At 49.2% G+C, this 21,556-nt stretch overlaps 1 protein-coding gene across 2 annotated transcripts in view; it reads left to right on the top strand.

The window, feature by feature from the left end:
- LOC139477187 (tyrosine-protein kinase Fer-like) overlaps nucleotides 1-21,556 on the top strand; it is a 50,872-nt gene that overhangs the window by 17,748 nt on the left and 11,568 nt on the right. Inside the window, exons 3-10 of one of the 2 annotated variants that reach the window (XM_071259746.1) lie at nucleotides 3,290-3,463; nucleotides 4,519-4,615; nucleotides 5,343-5,535; nucleotides 6,003-6,143; nucleotides 9,462-9,584; nucleotides 13,756-13,896; nucleotides 20,638-20,806; nucleotides 21,196-21,447. In XM_071259746.1, coding sequence (XP_071115847.1) covers nucleotides 3,290-3,463; nucleotides 4,519-4,615; nucleotides 5,343-5,535; nucleotides 6,003-6,143; nucleotides 9,462-9,584; nucleotides 13,756-13,896; nucleotides 20,638-20,806; nucleotides 21,196-21,447 — 1,290 coding nt within the window. The other variant, XM_071259747.1, reaches the window with a different exon arrangement.

Genomic DNA, 21,556 nt, shown 5'->3' with positions numbered 1-21,556 from the left:
TTGTGTGTGAGACAGAGTGTGATGTGTTTGAGACAGAGTGTGGTGTGTGTGAGACAGAGTGTGGTGTGCGTGAGACAGAGTGTGATGTGTGTGAGACACTGTGTGATGTGTGTGAGACAGAGTGTGTTGTGTGAGACACAGTGTGATGTGTGTGAGACAGTGTGATGTGTGTGAGACACAGTGTGTTGTGTGTGAGACAGAGTGTGTTGTGTGTGAGACAGAGTGTGTTGTGTGTGAGACAGAGCGTGATGTGTGTGAGACAGAGTGTGATGTGTGTGAGACAGAGTGTGGTGTTTGTGAGACAGAGTGTCTTGTGTGTGAGACAGAGTGTGATGTGTGTGAAACAGAGTGTGATGTGTGTGATACAGAGCGTGTTGTGTGTGAGACAGTGTGATGTGTGTGAGACAGAGCGTGGTGTGTGTGAGGCAGAGTGTGTTGTGTGTGAGACAGAGTGTGGTGTGTGTGAGACAGAGTGTGTTGTGTGTGAGACAGAGAGTGTTGTGTGTGAGACAGACTGTGTTGTGTGTGAGACAGAGTGTGTTGTGTGTGAGACAGAGTGTGATGTGTGTGAGACAGAGTGTGGTGTGTGTGAGACAGATTGTGGTGTGTGTGAGACAGAGTGTGATGTGTGTGAGACACTGTGTGGTGTGTGTGAGACAGAGTGTGTTGTGTGTGAGACAGAGTGTGATGTGTGTGAGATAGAGTGTGATGTGTGTGAGACAGAGTGTGTTGTATGTGAGACAGAGTGTTGTGTGTGAGACAGAGTGTGTTGTGTGTGAGACAGTGTGATGTGTGTGAGACAGAGTTTGATGTGTGTGAGACAGAGTGTGTTGTGTGTGAGACACAGTGTGATGTGTGTGAGACACAGTGTGATGTGTGTGAGACACAGTGTGTTGTGTGTGAGACACAGTGTGTTGTGTGTGAGACAGAGTGTGTTGTGTGTGAGACAGAGTGTGGTGTGTGTGAGACAGAGTGTGTTGTGTGTGAGACAGAGAGTGTTGTGTGTGAGACAGACTGTGTTGTGTGTGAGACAGAGTGTGTTGTGTGTGAGACAGAGTGTGATGTGTGTGAGACAGAGTGTGGTGTGTGTGAGACAGAGTGTGGTGTGTGTGAGACAGAGTGTGATGTGTGTGAGACACTGTGTGATGTGTGTGAGACAGAGTGTGTTGTGTGTGAGACAGAGTGTGATGTGTGTGAGATAGAGTGTGATGTGTGTGAGACAGAGTGTGTTGTATGTGAGACAGAGTGTTGTGTGTGAGACAGAGTGTGTTGTGTGTGAGACAGTGTGATGTGTGTGAGACAGAGTTTGATGTGTGTGAGACAGAGTGTGTTGTGTGTGAGACACAGTGTGATGTGTGTGAGACACAGTGTGATGTGTGTGAGACACAGTGTGTTGTGTGTGAGACACAGTGTGTTGTGTGTGAGACAGAGTGTGTTGTGTGTGAGACAGAGTGTGATGTGTGTGAGACAGAGTGTGATGTGTGTGAGACAGGGTGGTGTGTGTGAGACAGAGTGTGTTGTGTGTGAGACAGAGTGTGATGTGTGTGAGACAGAGTGTGATGTGTGTGAGACAGAGTGTGTTGTGTGTGAGACAGAGTGTGATGTGTGTGAGACAGATTGTGTTGTGTGTGAGACACAGTGTGTTGTGTGTGAGACAGAGTGTGGTGTGTGTGAGACACAGTGTGATGTGTGTGAGACAGAGAGTGTTGTGTTTGAGACAGACTGTGTTGTGTGTGAGACAGAGTGTGGTGTGTGTGAGACAGAGTGTGTTGTGTGTGAGACAGAGTGTGATGTGTGTGAGACAGAGTGTGATGTGTGTGAGACAGAGGGTGGTGTGTGTGAGACAGAGTGTGATGTGTGTGAGACAGAGTGTGTTGTGTGTGAGACAGAGTGTGTTGTGTGTGAGACAGAGTGTGGTTGTGTGTGAGACAGAGTGTGGTGTGTGTGAGACAGAGTGTGTTGTGTGTGAGACAGAGAGTGTTGTGTGTGAGACAGACTGTGTTGTGTGTGAGACAGAGTGTGGTGTGTGTGAGACAGTGTGGTGTGTGTGAGACAGAGTGTGTTGTGTGTGAGACAGAGTGAGATGTGTGTGAGACAGAGTGTGATGTGTGTGAGACTCTGACACACAATGACAAGGATTTATGGGGAGGGTCAAGGACAAACTGTTCCTTTACGGCGCCTGATAAACATAGGGCAATGTAGAGTAACAGGTCACACTGTCACTTCAACAGTGACCATGGTTTATGGTTGTACAACACCCACGAGCCAATAACCACCCAACAATGCAGGTTATCTGCTTGCCGGCCCGCGTGTGTGTTCACCATTCGGGATAAGAGTCAAGGTCTCCCTGTTGTAAATCTAATGGTTATAATAATCAGTTTTAGAGGTCTCAAGATAAAAATGTTAGAAATGTATTGCAAGTGCAATTTGATAGACTAATCAAGCAGTGTTTCTGGCTTTTCATGTTTTCATAATCATAAAAAACTTTTACGAGGCGATTAGCGGGATTGGTTGGTCAGGCTCACTGACTTGATTGATGCATGTCTTCGTATCCCAAATGCGTGGTATGATGCTCATGTTGTCAATCACTGGATTGTCTGGTCAATACATGATTATTAACAGACCGCCATCATATAGTTGAAATATTGCTGAGTGCGCTGTTAAACACCAAACAAACAAACAAACATGTTACTGAGATAGCCTCTGTTATTGGGAAACAGGTGTTGACAGATAATATATTATATTATTTTTAAACTAACTCTCTGATTACGTAAACAATGAAAATAAAAAGAAATAGTTAATTTATGTTATGAAATCTTTACAATTGGCGTCCGGTTGACTGGTGTTGAAAGAGTGAAGTAATTCATCCTTTAGTTTCCTGACCAATGTTCAGACCATACATGTAGACTGTGTCTGTCTCCTGTTGCAGTCCGCCCGGTGAGTGGAAGTCCGGGGTTCGATCCCCGGCCGCGTCATACCAAAAGACGTTAAAAGATGGTACTTGTTGTTACCCTGTCTGGCTCGGCATTAAGGGGCTAAAACAAGGACTGGTCGGCTTGGAGTCATTATACTGAGTGGGGTATTCATGTTACACTGTGGCATGGTATCTCAGTGGGCTAGCACTATAAATCGACATCAGTCCGGACTAGTACAAGCAGCCACACACGTGTATGCACGTCGCTATATAAGTGTACTAATCTTAGACGCGACGTTAAACCCAATTTCACCTCACCTCACCTCACCTCACCTCACCTCACCTCACCTCACCTCACCTCACCTCCTGTTGCAGGCAATAAACACTATAGTGAAGGAGACGGAGAATGTGGTGCTGCGGCTACGGCAGAACGCAGACACTCTGTCCACACGCACCCTCGACACTCTCAACTCCGTCATCAGCGAGAAGAAGGCGGTACGCAAACAGTACCTGGAGGAGAGGAACCGACTCGACTCCGACTTCAACAAGGTTACATTTTATATAATATCCCTGGGATTTTATAATACAACTTCTGTTTAGATTGTAATATATGAGTGTCTCTCGCTGCCAATTCATTTTGCAACAAATGTTAAATTTGGGATACCGTATTCGACGTAATAAGCGCTCAGGGCGCTCTCAAAGTTAGAAATAGGGGGCTCTTATTAGAATATTATTTTGGTGAACAAAAACAGAGTTGAAAGATAAATTTCGTGGTTTATGCTGTAAGCTTGAAATGTTTATGGACGACAGATATATTTTTCCAGAATTTAATTGCCCATAATTAAGGGTGCATATAACACACGAGTGCGTATTATTCGCGGAAAAAAAAGTCTTGTGTACATTGATCAGTCGAAAGGGGTGCTAATTGGGATTGTTCACTAGCCTATATATTAGCAAATATCGCCGTGGGCGCTTATTAGAGCGGGGCGCTTATTATGTCGAATACGGTAACACTTTCTTTGTAAAGTACAGATTCTCGTACTTTTTTGTGTTGACTCCCGTCAGGGATTCGAACCCAGACTGCCAGAGTGAGGGACCTAATCGCCAGCACACAAAGTCAGCAATCTAACCCACTCAGCCAACGAGGCTTCCACAAAAACTGGTAGTCATGTTCGCCATTGGAGGCGTGCCAATTTACACTTGTCAGAGTGCGTGCGTGATCTAGACTACCAGTTGTCAGACTTTCATTTAGTGGAAGAATCGTTAGCTGAGTGGGTTAGAATGCTGACTTAGTGTGCTGGCGATTAGGTGCCTCACTCTGACAGTGTGGGTTCGAATCCCTGACGGGACTCAACCCAAAAAGTACGAGAATCTGTACTTTACTAAGAAAGTGTTATCCCAAATATAACATTTGTTACATTTGACCACTTTCTAAATGGCATTGTGTGTTCACAATTTATTTTGCATTTGAAAACAATGTAAAGAAATGTAAAATCAAATGACAAATGTTTTCTTTATATTCCCGAGGATCGTACAAGCATCTTAGTACCTGGCACTGATCACAATGCTTTTAAGAATGTCTTCTTCATCTCTGTGTGTTGCAGATGCAGGAGAACGTGCAGGGAAACAAGTCTGAATACATCCGCATGGCAGAGAAGCTGAAGCAGGAGCGAGCCAAGTACATGGACATACAGACGAAAGGTAGGCCCCGAGCCAAGTACATGGACATACAGACGAAAGGTAGGCCCGACACTGGAGGCGAGTTCCGGAGCAGAACTAAAAGACCATGACAGATATCTTAATCAAACTTGGCACATAGGTCTTGTGGTGAATTGGTGCCTTTTGAAAGTTTTGGATTTTTTAAGAAATTATTAGACTGAAAATGGCGGTGGTGCTCCTTTCCGGAGCAGCTCTTGAAAATCATACAATAATTCTTCACCAAACTTGTTATGTAGATAGGTCTAGTGGTAAACTGGTGCCTTTTGCTAGTTTATGATTTTTAAATAGTATGTTGTTTTATATAGCAATGACTTTGACTTAGACCGAAAATGACGGTAGTGTGCATTTCTGAAGGGCTAATGCCTTGCAAACAATCGGACATGTCATATTGGCGGGGGACATGAGATATCGGATGACTGTAATATGTATGTGGAGCATAGTTTAGGTGACCCTGACAGGGTCTGGCTGAATTACTGTGAAACATTCCATACCACCCTGCTCACAACAGAGCACCTCCTGCCATGGATCTGTGTCTGTCACCGCGTGGCACCATACTGTTACTATGGTGATCTGTGTCTGTCACTGCGTGGCACCATACTGTTACTATGGTGATCTGTGTCAGTGTCTGCGTGGCACCATACTGTTACTATGGTGATCTATGTCTGACCAGGTGGCACCATACTGTTACCATGGTGATCTGTGTCTGCAGGTAAGATCGGCAGCAAGTTGGAGGACGCCCGGGCTCGGTACCACAAGACCACAGTGAAGCTGCACAAGCTGCATAATGACTACGTCGTGTCACTGAAGGACGCCACAGAGTTCCAGACCGGGTACCTTGGCACCACCCTCCCAGCCTTCCTCGACTCCCACCAGGCCGTGCAGGAGACTCTTCTCCATCAGAGGTCAGCAGCAGCCACACTCTTTAGTCTCGTAGTTAAAACGTTGTCTTTCTACTCCTGTTCCTGGGTGTGCCAGCCTTGTGGTTGAAGAGTCACCTCTTCCATATATCCCTGGTTATGATTCTAAGTACCATTCCTCTGCTCATCGGTTTCGTTAAAGTGACAAACGTCCAAGAACAGAATCAATCACCAACCCACCCAACACTCAACCACTCACCATCTCACCCATCAACTTACTTACTTACTTACTCACTCACTCACTCACTCACTCACTCAGGCTCTCACTCACTCACTCACTCTCCCACCCATTCACTCACTCACTCACTCTCGCACCCATTCACTCTCTCACTCACTCATTCACTCACTCATTCACCCAATTACTATCTCACTCATGATGTCAATCACTGTATTGTCTGGTCTGGTCACTCACTCACTCACTCACTCACTCACTCACTCACTCACTGTTTCAGTAAGTTCATCCTTGAGGACTTTGTGAAGCTGACAAACCTGTCCAGCGAAGAATACCTGGCCATGCACCGCACGATGGAGGATACCGTCAACAAGATCGAACCGACCACAGAGTACACGCCAGGGTTCATCACCAAGTACAAGTGAGTAGCGAGTCATCCCACGGAGTGTGTCGGGCACAGGTAAAACATGAGGACTTTAGTCAGACTTCCATCACCAAGTACAAGTGAGTAGCGAGTCATCCCACGGAGTGTGTCGGGCACAGGTAAAACAGGAGGCCCTTCAGTCAGACTTCCATCACCAAGTACAAGTGAGTAGCGAGTCATCCCACGGAGTGTGTCGGGCACAGGTAAAACAGGAGGCCCTTCAGTCAGGCTTCCATCACCCTGTACAAGTGAGTAGCGAGTCATCCCACGGAGTGTGTCGGGCACAGGTAAAACAGGAGGCCCTTCAGTCAGGCTTCCATCACCAAGTACAAGTGAGTAGCGAGTCATCCCACGGAGTGTGTCGGGCACAGGTAAAACAGGAGGCCCTTCAGTCAGGCTTCCATCACCAAGTACAAGTGAGTAGCGAGTCATCCCACGGAGTGTGTCGGGCACAGGTAAAACAGGAGGCCCTTCAGTCAGGCTTCCATCACCCTGTACAAGTGAGTAGCGAGTCATCCCACGGAGTGTGTCGGGCACAGGTAAAACAGGAGGCCCTTCAGTCAGGCTTCCATCACCCTGTACAAGTGAGTAGCGAGTCATCCCACGGAGTGTGTCGGGCACAGGTAAAACATGAGGACTTTAGTCAGGCTTCCATCACCAAGTACAAGTGAGTAGCGAGTCATCCCACGGAGTGTGTTGGGCACAGGTAAAACAGGAGGCCCTTCAGTCATGGGTCCTGTGTCTTTGTAGGCATTTGTCTGGGCCTGGTTAGTGTTTGGTCTCAAGAGTGCCTCAGAGTAGCCGGGTTATCACCCTTGACCTGCCAGGATCCTGGTCATGCTAGGGTGGTTATCTCCTGGGACCTTATAGCTTGTACCCTATGTGAGGTCGTGAAACCCTTGTTCCCCATGTGAGGTCGTAAAACCCTTGTTCCCCATGTGAGGTCGTGAAACCCTTGTTCCCCATGTGAGGTCGTGAAACCCTTGTTCCCCATGTGAGGTCGTGAAACCCTTGTTCCCCATGTTACAGGAGTGAGAAGTTGTGAAACCCTTGTTCCGCATGTGAGGTCGTGAAACCCTTGTTCCCCATGTGAGGTCGTGAAACCCTTGTTCCCCATGTTACAGGAGTGAGAAGTTGTGAAACCCTTGTTCCCCATGTGAGGTCGTGAAACCCTTGTTCCCCATGTGAGGTCGTGAAACCCTTGTTCCCCACGTTACAGGAGTGAGAGGTTGTGAAACCCTTGTTCCCCACGTTACAAGAGTGAGAAGTTGTGAAACCCTTGTTCCTCATGTAACAGTAGTGAGAAGTAGTGAAACACTTGTTCCCCATGTTACAGGAGTGAGAAGTAGTGAAACCCTTGTTCCCCATGTTACAGGAGTGAGAAGTTGTGAAACCCTTGTCACCCATGTAACAGGAGTGAGGAGTAGTGACACCCTTGTCCCCCATGTAACAGGAGTGAGAAGTAGTGAAACCCTTTTTCCCCATGGTACAGGAGTTAGAAGTTGTGAAACCCTTGTCCCCCATGTAACAGGAGTGAGAAGTAGTGAAACCCTTGTTCCCCATGTAACAGGAGTTAGAAATTGTGAAACCCTTGTCCCCCATGTAACAGGAGTGAGAAGTTGTGAAACCCTTGGCCCCATGTAACAGGAGTGAGAAGTAGTGAAACCCTTGTTCCCCATGTAACAGGAGTTAGAAGTTGTGAAACCCTTGTCCCCCATGTAACAGGAGTGAGAAGTTGTGAAACCCTTGGCCCCATGTAACAGGAGTGAGGAGTAGTGACACCCTTGTCCCCCATGTAACAGGAGTGAGAAGTAGTGAAACCCTTTTTCCCCATGGTACAGGAGTTAGAAGTTGTGAAACCCTTGTCCCCCATGTAACAGGAGTGAGAAGTAGTGAAACCCTTGTTCCCCATGTAACAGGAGTTAGAAATTGTGAAACCCTTGTCCCCCATGTAACAGGAGTGAGAAGTTGTGAAACCCTTGGCCCCATGTAACAGGAGTGAGAAGTAGTGAAACCCTTGTTCCCCATGTTACAGGAGTGAGAAGTAGTGAAACCCTTGTTCCCCATGTTACAGGAGTGAGAAGTAGTGAAACCCTTGTTCCCCATGTTACAGGAGTGAGAAGTTGTGAAACCCTTGGCCCCATGTAACAGGAGTGAGAAGTAGTGAAACCCTTGGCCCCATGTAACAGGAGTGAGAAGTAGTGAAACCCTTGTTCCCCATGTTACAGGAGTGAGAAGTTGTGAAACCCTTGTTCCCCATGTTACAGGAGTGAGAAGTAGTGAAACCCTTGTTCCCCATGTTACAGGAGTGAGAAGTTGTGAAACCCTTGGCCCCATGTAACAGGAGTGAGAAGTAGTGAAACCCTTGTTCCCCATGTTACAGGAGTGAGAAGTAGTGAAACCCTTGTTCCCCATGTTACAGGAGTGAGAAGTAGTGAAACCCTTGTTCCCCATGTTACAGGAGTGAGAAGTTGTGAAACCCTTGGCCCCATGTAACAGGAGTGAGAAGTAGTGAAACCCTTGTTCCCCATGTTACAGGAGTGAGAAGTTGTGAAACCCTTGTTCCCCATGTTACAGGAGTGAGAAGTAGTGAAACCCTTGTTCCCCATGTTACAGGAGTGAGAAGTTGTGAAACCCTTGGCCCCATGTAACAGGAGTGAGAAGTAGTGAAACCCTTGTTCCCCATGTTACAGGAGTGAGAAGTAGTGAAACCCTTGTTCCCCATGTTACAGGAGTGAGAAGTAGTGAAACCCTTGTTCCCCATGTTACAGGAGTGAGAAGTTGTGAAACCCTTGGCCCCATGTAACAGGAGTGAGAAGTAGTGAAACCCTTGTTCCCCATGTTACAGGAGTGAGAAGTTGTGAAACCCTTGTTCCCCATGTTACAGGAGTGAGAAGTAGTGAAACCCTTGTTCCCCATGTTACAGGAGTGAGAAGTTGTGAAACCCTTGGCCCCATGTAACAGGAGTGAGAAGTAGTGAAACCCTTGTTCCCCATGTTACAGGAGTGAGAAGTAGTGAAACCCTTGTTCCCCATGTTACAGGAGTGAGAAGTAGTGAAACCCTTGTTCCCCATGTTACAGGAGTGAGAAGTTGTGAAACCCTTTTTCCCCACGTTGCAGGAGTGAGAAGTAGTGAAACCCTTGTTCCCCATGTTACAGGAGTGAGAAGTAGTGAAACCCTTGTTCCCCACGTTGCAGGAGTGAGAAGTTGTGAAACCCTTTTTCCCCACGTTGCAGGAGTGAGAAGTTGTGAAACCCTTTTTCCCCACGTTACAGGAGTGAGAAGTAGTGAAACCCTTGTTCCCCATGTTACAGGAGTGAGAAGTTGTTGGCGTTGACGTTTGACTTTGATGACAAGCTGCTGGATGACTACAAGGGTGTCCTGAAACCCAGCAACCTGCAGCTGGACGACGCCACCTGTGAATCTCTACAGCACAAGTAGGTTGCTGACTCAGCAGGAATACAGTCAAGTCTCGTTAATCCGACACTCATTACTCCGACAATCGGCTTTATCTGATGCTTTGCGGTACCAGTTTCAAACTTGCGACGTTCCAGACTATGCTTTTTAAAGTATTTTTAATCAGTCAAAAAGTCCGTAAAAGTTGTTAAGCTTTAGAGGTTACATGATTTTCATTTTTTTATTACGTTTTGTATCATTTTCTATCGTTTAGTTGTCAGATTTTCGTTCACAAACGTTGTGCTACTTAATTTTGTTTATCCCACATACTCGTAAATCCGACATAATCATATAAAACCAACCAATGGAGGGTGGTGTAAGATGGAGCAAGTTGCTGACTCTGCAGGAATACATGGTACTGTCCAGGGAGGGAGGGAGGGTGGGTGGTGTGAGATGGAGCAAGTTGCTGACTCTGCAGGAATACATGGTACTGTCCAGGGAGGGAGGGAGGGTGGGTGGTGTGAGATGGAGCAAGTTGCTGACTCAGCAGGAATACATGGTACTGTCCAGGGAGGGTGGGAGGGAGGGTGGTGTAAGATGGAGCAAGTTGCTGACTCAGCAGGAATACATGGTACTGTCCAGGGAGGGAGGGTGGTGTAAGATGGAGCAAGTTACTGACTCAGCAGGAATACATGGTACTGTCCAGGGAGGGAGGGAGGGAGGGTGGTGTTAGATGGAGCAAGTTACTGACTCAGCAGGAATACATGGTACTGTCCAGGGAGGGAGGGAGGGAGGGAGGGTGGTGTAAGATGGAGCAAGTTGCTGACTCAGCAGGAATACATGGTACTGTCCAGGGAGGGTGGGTGGTGTGAGATGGAGCAAGCTGTTGACTCAGCAGGAATACATGGTACTGTCCAGGGAGGGAGGGTGGTGTAAGATGGAGCAAGTTTATGATTCAGCAGGAATACATGGTACTGTCCAGGAAGGGAGGGAGGGAGGGTGGTGTAAGATGGAGCAAGTTGCTGACTCAGCAGGAATACATGGTACTGTCCAGGGAGGGAGGGAGGGAGGGTGGTGTGAGATGGAGCAAGTTGCTGACTCAGCAAGAATACATGGTACTGTCCAGGGAGGGAGGGTGGTGTTAGATGGAGCAAGTTGCGGACTCAGCAGGAATACATGGTACTGTCCAGGGAGGGAGGGTGGTGTTAGATGGAGCAAGTTGCTGACTCAGCAGGAATACATGGTACTGTCCAGGGAGGGAGGGAGGGAGGGTGGTGTTAGATGTAGCAAGTTGCGGACTCAGCAGGAATACATGGTACTGTCCAGGGAGGGAGGGAGGGAGGGTGGTGTAAGATGGAGCAAGTTGCTGACTCAGCAGGAATACATGGTACTGTCCAGGGAGGGTGGGTGGTGTAAGATGGAGCAAGTTGCTGACTCAGCAGGAATACATGGTACTGTCCAGGGAGGGAGGGTGGTGTTAGATGGAGCAAGTTGCTGACTCAGCAGGAATACATGGTACTGTCCAGGGAGGGAGGGAGGGAGGGTGGTGTTAGATGTAGCAAGTTGCGGACTCAGCAGGAATACATGGTACTGTCCAGGGAGGGAGGGAGGGAGGGTGGTGTAAGATGGAGCAAGTTGCGGACTCAGCAGGAATACATGGTACTGTCCAGGGAGGGTGGGTGGTGTAAGATGGAGCAAGTTGCTGACTCAGCAGGAATACATGGTACTGTCCAGGGAGGGTGGGTGGTGTAAGATGGAGCAAGTTGCTGACTCAGCAGGAATACATGGTACTGTCCAGGGAGGGAGGGAGGGAGGGTGGTGTAAGATGGAGCAAGTTGCTGACACAGCAGGAACACATGGTACTGTCCAGGGAGGGAGGGAGGGAGGGTGGTGTTAGATGGAGCAAGTTGCGGACTCAGCAGGAATACATGGTACTGTCCAGGGAGGGAGGGAGGGAGGGTGGTGTTAGATGGAGCAAGTTGCGGACTCAGCAGGAATACATGGTACTGTCCAGGGAGGGAGGGAGGGAGGGTGGTGTGAGATGGAGCAAGTTGCGGACTCAGCAGGAATACATGGTACTGTCCAGGGAGGGAGGGAGGGTGGTGTAAGATGGAGCAAGTTGCGGACTCAGCAGGAATACATGGTACTGTCCAGGGAGGGAGGGAGGGAGGGTGGTGTGAGATGGAGCAAGTTGCGGACTCAGCAGGAATACATGGTACTGTCCAGGGAGGGAGGGAGGGTGGTGTAAGATGGAGCAAGTTGCGGACTCAGCAGGAATACATGGTACTGTCCAGGGAGGGTGGGTGGTGTAAGATGGAGCAAGTTGCTGACTCAGCAGGAATACATGGTACTGTCCAGGGAGGGTGGGTGGTGTAAGATGGAGCAAGTTGCTGACTCAGCAGGAATACATGGTACTGTCCAGGGAGGGAGGGAGGGAGGGTGGTGTTAGATGGAGCAAGTTGCGGACTCAGCAGGAATACATGGTACTGTCCAGGGAGGGAGGGTGGTGTAAGATGGAGCAAGTTGTTGACTCAGCAGGAATACATGGTACTGTCCAGGGAGGGTGGGAGGGAGGGTGGTGTAAGATGGAGCAAGTTGCTGGCTCAGCAGGAATACATGGTACTGTCCAGGGAGGGAGGGAGGGAGGGTGGTGTGAGATGGAGCAAGTTACTGACTCAGCAGGAATACATGGTACTGTCCAGGGAGGGAGGGTGGTGTAAGATGGAGCAAGTTGCTGACTCAGCAGGAATACATGGTACTGTCCAGGGAGGGTGGGAGGGAGGGTGGTGTAAGATGGAGCAAGTTGCTGGCTCAGCAGGAATACATGGTACTGTCCAGGGAGGGAGGGAGGGTGGTGTGAGATGGAGCAAGTTGCGGACTCAGCAGGAATACATGGTACTGTCCAGGGAGGGAGGGTGGTGTAAGATGGAGCAAGTTGCGGACTCAGCAGGAATACATGGTACTGTCCAGGGAGGGAGGGTGGTGTAAGATGGAGCAAGTTGCTGACTCAGCAGGAATACATGGTACTGTCCAGGGAGGGAGGGAGGGTGGTGTGAGATGGAGCAAGTTGCGGACTCAGCAGGAATACATGGTACTGTCCAGGGAGGGAGGGTGGTGTAAGATGGAGCAAGTTGCTGACTCAGCAGGAATACATGGTACTGTCCAGGGAGGGTGGGAGGGAGGGTGGTGTAAGATGGAGCAAGTTGCTGGCTCAGCAGGAATACATGGTACTGTCCAGGGAGGGAGGGAGGGTGGTGTGAGATGGAGCAAGTTGCGGACTCAGCAGGAATACATGGTACTGTCCAGGGAGGGAGGGTGGTGTAAGATGGAGCAAGTTGCGGACTCAGCAGGAATACATGGTACTGTCCAGGGAGGGAGGGTGGTGTAAGATGGAGCAAGTTGCTGACTCAGCAGGAATACATGGTACTGTCCAGGGAGGGAGGGAGGGAGGGAGGGTGGTGTAAGATGGAACAAGTTGCGGACTCAGCAGGAATACATGGTACTGTCCAGGGAGGGAGGGTGGTGTAAGATGGAGCAAGTTGCTGACTCAGCAGGAATACATGGTACTGTCCAGGGAGGGAGGGAGGGTGGTGTGAGATGGAGCAAGTTGCGGACTCAGCAGGAATACATGGTACTGTCCAGGGAGGGAGGGTGGTGTAAGATGGAGCAAGTTGCTGACTCAGCAGGAATACATGGTACTGTCCAGGGAGGGTGGGAGGGAGGGTGGTGTAAGATGGAGCAAGTTGCTGGCTCAGCAGGAATACATGGTACTGTCCAGGGAGGGTGGGAGGGAGGGTGGTGTAAGATGGAGCAAGTTGCTGACTCAGCAGGAATACATGGTACTGTCCAGGGAGGGAGGGAGGGTGGTGTGAGATGGAGCAAGTTGCGGACTCAGCAGGAATACATGGTACTGTCCAGGGAGGGAGGGTGGTGTAAGATGGAGCAAGTTGCGGACTCAGCAGGAATACATGGTACTGTCCAGGGAGGGAGGGTGGTGTAAGATGGAGCAAGTTGCTGACTCAGCAGGAATACATGGTACTGTCCAGGGAGGGAGGGAGGGAGGGTGGTGTAAGATGGAACAAGTTACTGACTCAGCAGGAATACATGACCATTTACACTGTGTTGGTGTTGGTACTGTCTGGGGAGGAGGGCTTGAGTAAGATTGTGTTGTGTGAGTTGGTGTTGTGTAAGATGGAGTTGTGTGTTGTGTAGGAAGTCGGAGTATGGGGATCAGTTGGCAGCCTCACAGTCGACGATGGAGCAGAAGACGTCGTTGCTGCAGGACGTAGCAGCAGAGGTGCTTGGGCTGGAGGACAAGGTGGAGGAGGACCGCACCCTCGACACTATCACACGGTGAGTTACACACCCTCGACACTATCACACAGTGAGTTACACACCCTTGACACTATCACACGGTGAGTTACATACCCTCGACACTATCACACGGTGAGTTACACACCCTCGACACTATCACACAGTGAGTTACACACCCTCGACACTATCACACGGTGAGTTACACACCCTCGACACTATCACACAGTGAGTTACACACCCTCGACACTATCACACAGTGAGTTACACACCCTCGACGTTATCACACAGTGAGTTACACACCCTCGACACTATCACACAGTGAGTTACACACCCTCGACACTATCACACAGTGAGTTACACACCCTCGACACTATCACACAGTGAGTTACACACCCTCGACACTATCACACAGTGAGTTACACACCCTCGACGTTATCACACAGTGAGTTACCCACCCTCGACACTATCACACAGTGAGTTACACACCCTAGACACTATCACACAGTGAGTTACACACCCTCGACGTTATCACACAGTGAGTTACACACCCTCGACACTATCACACGGTGAGTTACACACCCTCGACACTATCACACAGTGAGTTACACACCCTCGACACTATCATACAGTGAGTTACACACCCTTGACACTATCACACAGTGAGTTACACACCCTCGACACTATCACACAGTGAGTTACACACCCTCGACACTATCACACAGTGAGTCGCACCCTCGACACCATCACACAGTGAGTCACACACCCTCGACACTATCACACAGTGAGTTACACACCCTCGACACTATCACACAGTCAGTTACACAACCTCGACACCATCACTTATTGAGTCAGACACCCTTGACACCGTCAAAGTGAGTCACACACCCTCAAGACCACACGATGACTCAGACACCCTTTACACTATCACACAGTGAGTCACACACCCTCGACACTATCACACAGAAAGTCACACACCCTCTACACTATCACACAGTGAGTCACACACCCTTGACACCATCACACAGTGTACACTCCTGCGAGTGATGACGCATGATGATGTGAGCCACACAGTGTACACTCCTGCGAGAGATGACGCATGATGATGTGAGTCACACACAGTGTACACTCTATGCGAGTGATGACGCATGATGATGTGAGTCACACACAGTGTACACTCCTGCGAGAGATGACGCATGATGATGTGAGTCACACACAGTGTACACTCCTGCGAGAGATGACGCATGATGATGTGAGTCACACACAGTGTACACTCCTGCGAGAGATGACGCATGATGATGTGAGTCACACACAGTGTACACTCCTGCGAGAGATGACGCATGATGATGTGAGTCACACACAGTGTACACTCCTGCGAGTGATGATGCATGATGATGTGAGTCACACACAGTGTACACTCTATGCGAGAGATGACGCACGATGATGTGAGTCACACACAGTGTACACTCTATGCGAGAGATGACGCATGATGATGTGAGTCACACACAGTGTACACTCCTGCGAGAGATGACGCATGATGATGTGAGTCACACACAGTGTACACTCCTGCGAGAGATGACGCATGATGATGTGAGCCACACAGTGTATACTCCTGCGAGAGATGACGCATGATGATGTGAGTCACACACAGTGTACACTCTATGCGAGAGATGACGCACGATGATGTGAGTCACACACAGTGTACACTCTATGCGAGAGATGACGCACGATGATGTGAGTCACACACAGTGTACACTCTATGCGAGAGATGACGCACGATGATGTGAGTCACACACAGTGTACACTCTATGCGAGAGATGACGCACGATGATGTGAGTCACACACAGTGTACACTCTATGCGAGTGATGACGCATGATGATGTGAGTCACACACAGTGTACACTCTATGCGAGTGATGACGCATGATGATGTGAGAGATGACGCATGATGATGTGAGTCACACACAGTGTACACTCCTGCGAGTGATGCCGCATGATGATGTGAGTCACACACAGTGTACACTCCTGCGAGAGATGACGCATGATGATGTGAGTCACACACAGTGTACACTCTATGCGAGTGATGACGCATGATGATGTGAGTCACACACAGTGTACACTCTATGCGAGTGATGACGCATGATGATGTGAGTCACACACAGTGTACACTCTATGCGAGTGATGACGCATGATGATGTGAGTCACACACAGTGTACACTCTATGCGAGTGATGACGCATGATGATGTGAGTCACACACAGTGTACACTCTATGCGAGAGATGACGCATGATGATGTGAGTCACACACAGTGTACACTCTATGCGAGAGATGACGCATGATGATGTGAGTCACACACAGTGTACACTCTATGCGAGTGATGACGCATGATGATGTGAGTCACACACAGTGTACACTCCTGCGAGAGATGACGCATGATGATGTGAGTCACACACAGTGTACACTCTATGCGAGTGATGACGCATGATGATGTGAGTCACACACAGTGTACACTCCTGCGAGTGATGACGCATGATGATGTGAGTCACACACAGTGTACACTCTATGCGAGTGATGACGCATGATGATGTGAGTCACACACAGTGTACACTCCTGCGAGAGATGACGCATGATGATGTGAGTCACACACAGTGTACACTCCTGCGAGAGATGACGCATGATGATGTGAGTCACACACAGTGTATACTCCTGCGAGAGATGACGCATGATGATGTGAGTCACACACAGTGTACACTCCTGTGAGAGATGACGCATGATGATGTGAGTCACACACAGTGTACACTCCTGTGAGAGATGACGCATGATGATGTGAGTCACACACAGTGTACACTCCTGCGAGAGATGACGCATGATGATGTGAGTCACACACAGTGTACACTCCTGCGAGTGATGACGCATGATGATGTGAGTCACACACAGTGTACACTCCTGCGAGAGATGACGCATGATGATGTGAGTCACACACAGTGTACACTCCTGCGAGAGATGACGCATGATGATGTGAGTCACACACAGTGTACACTCCTGCGAGAGATGACGCATGATGATGTGAGTCACACACAGTGTACACTCCTGCGAGAGATGACGCATGATGATGTGAGTCACACACAGTGTACACTCCTGCGAGAGATGACGCATGATGATGTGAGTCACACACAGTGTACACTCCTGCGAGAGATGACGCATGATGATGTGAGTCACACACAGTGTACACTCCTGCGAGAGATGACGCATGATGATGTGAGTCACACACAGTGTACACTCCTGCAAGAGATGACGCATGATGATGTGAGTCACACACAGTGTACACTCCTGCGAGAGATGACGCATGATGATGTGAGTCACACACAGTGTACACTCCTGCGAGAGATGACACATGATGATGTGAGAGATGACGCATGATGATGTGAGTCACACACAGTGTACACTCCTGCGAGAGATGACGCATGATGATGTGAGAGATGACGCATGATGATGTGAGTCACACACAGTGTACACTCTATGCGAGTGATGACGCATGATGATGTGAGTCACACACAGTGTACACTCTATGCGAGTGATGACGCATGATGATGTGAGTCACACACAGTGTACACTCCTGCGAGAGATGACGCATGATGATGTGAGTGATGACGCATGATGATGTGAGTCACACACAGTGTACACTCCTGCGAGAGATGACGCATGATGATGTGAGTCACACACAGTGTACACTCCTGCGAGAGATGACGCATGATGATGTGAGTCACACACAGTGTACACTCTATGCGAGTGATGACGCATGATGATGTGAGTCACACACAGTGTACACTCTATGCGAGAGATGACGCATGATGATGTGAGTCACACACAGTGTACACTCTATGCGAGTGATGACGCATGATGATGTGAGTCACACACAGTGTACACTCCTGCGAGAGATGACGCATGATGATGTGAGTCACACACAGTGTACACTCCTGCGAGTGATGACGCATGATGATGTGAGTCACACACAGTGTACACTCCTGCGAGAGATGACGCATGATGATGTGAGTCACACACAGTGTACACTCCTGCGAGAGATGACGCATGATGATGTGAGTCACACACAGTGTACACTCCTGCGAGAGATGACACATGATGATGTGAGTCACACACAGTGTACACTCCTGCGAGAGATGACGCATGATGATGTGAGTCACACACAGTGTACACTCTATGCGAGAGATGACGCATGATGATGTGAGTCACACACAGTGTACACTCCTGCGAGAGATGACGCATGATGATGTGAGTCACACACAGTGTACACTCCTGCGAGAGATGACACATGATGATGTGAGTCACACACAGTGTACACTCCTGCGAGAGATGACGCATGATGATGTGAGTCACACACAGTGTACACTCTATGCGAGTGATGACGCATGATGATGTGAGTCACACACAGTGTACACTCCTGCGAGTGATGACGCATGATGATGTGAGTCACACACAGTGTACACTCTATGCGAGTGATGACGCATGATGATGTGAGTCACACACAGTGTACACTCTATGCGAGTGATGACGCATGATGATGTGAGTCACACACAGTGTACACTCCTGCGAGAGATGACGCATGATGATGTGAGTCACACACAGTGTACACTCCTGCGAGAGATGACGCATGATGATGTGAGTCACACACAGTGTACACTCTATGCGAGAGATGACGCATGATGATGTGAGTCACACACAGTGTACACTCCTGCGAGAGATGACGCATGATGATGTGAGTCACACACAGTGTACACTCTATGCGAGTGATGACGCATGATGATGTGAGTCACACACAGTGTACACTCCTGCGAGAGATGACGCATGATGATGTGAGTCACACACAGTGTACACTCCTGCGAGAGATGACGCATGATGATGTGAGTCACACACAGTGTACACTCCTGCGAGAGATGATGCATGATGATGTGAGTCACACACAGTGTACACTCCTGCGAGAGATGACGCATGATGATGTGAGTCACACACAGTGTACACTCTATGCGAGAGATGACGCACGATGATGTGAGTCACACACAGTGTACACTCCTGCGAGAGATGACGCATGATGATGTGAGTCACACACAGTGTACACTCCTGCGAGAGATGACGCATGATGATGTGAGTCACACACAGTGTATACTCCTGCGAGTGATGACGCATGATGATGTGAGTCACACACAGTGTACACTCCTGCGAGAGATGACGCATGATGATGTGAGTCACACACAGTGTACACTCCTGCGAGAGATGACGCATGATGATGTGAGTCACACACAGTGTACACTCTATGCGAGTGATGACGCATGATGATGTGAGTCACACACAGTGTACACTCCTGCGAGTGATGACGCATGATGATGTGAGTCACACACAGTGTACACTCTATGCGAGTGATGACGCATGATGATGTGAGTCACACACAGTGTACACTCCTGCGAGAGATGATGCATGATGATGTGAGTCACACACAGTGTACACTCCTGCGAGAGATGACGCATGATGATGTGAGTCACACACAGTGTACACTCCTGCGAGAGATGACGCATGATGATGTGAGTCACACACAGTGTACACTCCTGCGAGAGATGACGCATGATGATGTGAGTCACACACAGTGTACACTCCTGCGAGAGATGACGCATGATGATGTGAGTCACACACAGTGTACACTCCTGCGAGAGATGACGCATGATGATGTGAGTCACACACAGTGTATACTCCTGCGAGTGATGACGCATGATGATGTGAGTCACACACAGTGTACACTCCTGCGAGAGATGACGCATGATGATGTGAGTCACACACAGTGTACACTCTATGCGAGTGATGACGCATGATGATGTGAGTCACACACAGTGTACACTCTATGCGAGTGATGACGCATGATGATGTGAGTCACACACAGTGTACACTCCTGCGAGAGATGACGCATGATGATGTGAGTCACACACAGTGTACACTCTATGCGAGTGATGACGCATGATGATGTGAGTCACACACAGTGTACACTCCTGCGAGAGATGACGCATGATGATGTGAGTCACACACAGTGTACACTCCTGCGAGAGATGACGCATGATGATGTGAGTCACACACAGTGTACACTCCTGCGAGAGATGACGCATGATGATGTGAGTCACACACAGTGTACACTCCTGCGAGAGATGATGCATGATGATGTGAGTCACACACAGTGTACACTCCTGCGAGAGATGACGCATGATGATGTGAGTCACACACAGTGTACACTCCTGCGAGAGATGACGCATGATGATGTGAGTCACACACAGTGTACACTCTATGCGAGTGATGACGCATGATGATGTGAGTCACACACAGTGTACACTCTATGCGAGAGATGACGCACGATGATGTGAGTCACACACAGTGTACACTCCTGCGAGTGATGACGCATGATGATGTGAGTCACACACAGTGTACACTCCTGCGAGAGATGACGCATGATGATGTGAGTCACACACAGTGTACACTCCTGCGAGTGATGACGCATGATGATGTGAGTCACACACAGTGTACACTCCTGCGAGAGATGACGCATGATGATGTGAGTCACACACAGTGTACACTCCTGCGAGTGATGACGCATGATGATGTGAGTCACACACAGTGTACACTCTATGCGAGTGATGACGCATGATGATGTGAGTCACACACAGTGTACACTCTATGCGAGTGATGACGCATGATGATGTGAGAGATGATGCATGATGGTGTGTTGTAGCTACGTGGATAAACGGAAGCAGCAGGAGATTTTGAAGAAGGAGATTGCAGAGGAGAAGGTGCGGGTGGAGAGGTTGACGGAGATGCAGTCGTACATCGGGCGGGGTCTGGATGAGCTTGGAGACAACCCCCCGCCAGTGCTCACAGACTTGCAGGAGAACGGAGACCTGGTGAGTTGTGCCGTTAAATAAACTAACCTCGTCTAAGGCGCCGCGATTCGCTGCTGTGCCCAGTTGCGTCCCTTCGGCACGCCAGAAACCTATCATTGTGGGTTTGAATCCCAGTTCGCACCGATTATGTTTCTAGGTTTGTCAGCACCATACCCGTGCTCGTGGGTTTCACCAAAGTGGTTAACGTCTGAGACCTGCATCACTTCAGGCTTTCCTCCCACATTAAGCTGACACGCAGCAATATAACTGGAATACTGTTAAAAGCAGCATTAAACCCAACTCACTCACTCACTCTCATCTGGTGGGTTCTGCTTGTTTATTCTGTTAATCCTGTTGACATGTTTCCTTTACACTGACCTTGACCCTTATCACTGACCTCGACCTTGCAGGAGACGTGTTCCAACACGTCCACGTCCTCCACTGGGAAGAAGAAGAAGTTCTCCCTTCCCAACCTTCCCACACTACGGAAGACCCACCAGGGCCTCAAGTCTAGCCGGGATGATGTCGACAAGTCCAGCCGGGACGACCTCTTGGAGACAGGTCGGGGTGTCCGGGAGAGCTATGAGCAGACGGAGCCCGGCAGCTTCACTAATGGCCCCCGGGCCTCCATGAACGTGATGAGGGAGGCGGGACTCATGCAGGTGGGTGATGAGGGAGGCGGGGCTTAAGGAGGTGGGTGATGAGGGAGGCGGGACTCATGCAGGTGGGTGATGAGGGAGGCGAGACTTATGCAGGTGGGTGAAGAGGGAA

This window comes from Haliotis cracherodii, unplaced genomic scaffold (genome assembly GCF_022045235.1).
Source record: "Haliotis cracherodii isolate W230 unplaced genomic scaffold, xgHalCrac1.p SCAF_32, whole genome shotgun sequence".
Lineage (NCBI taxonomy): Eukaryota > Metazoa > Mollusca > Gastropoda > Lepetellida > Haliotidae > Haliotis > Haliotis cracherodii.
The sequence above is the reverse complement of the archived record's forward strand: the minus strand, read 5'-3'. Positions and strand labels throughout refer to the sequence as shown.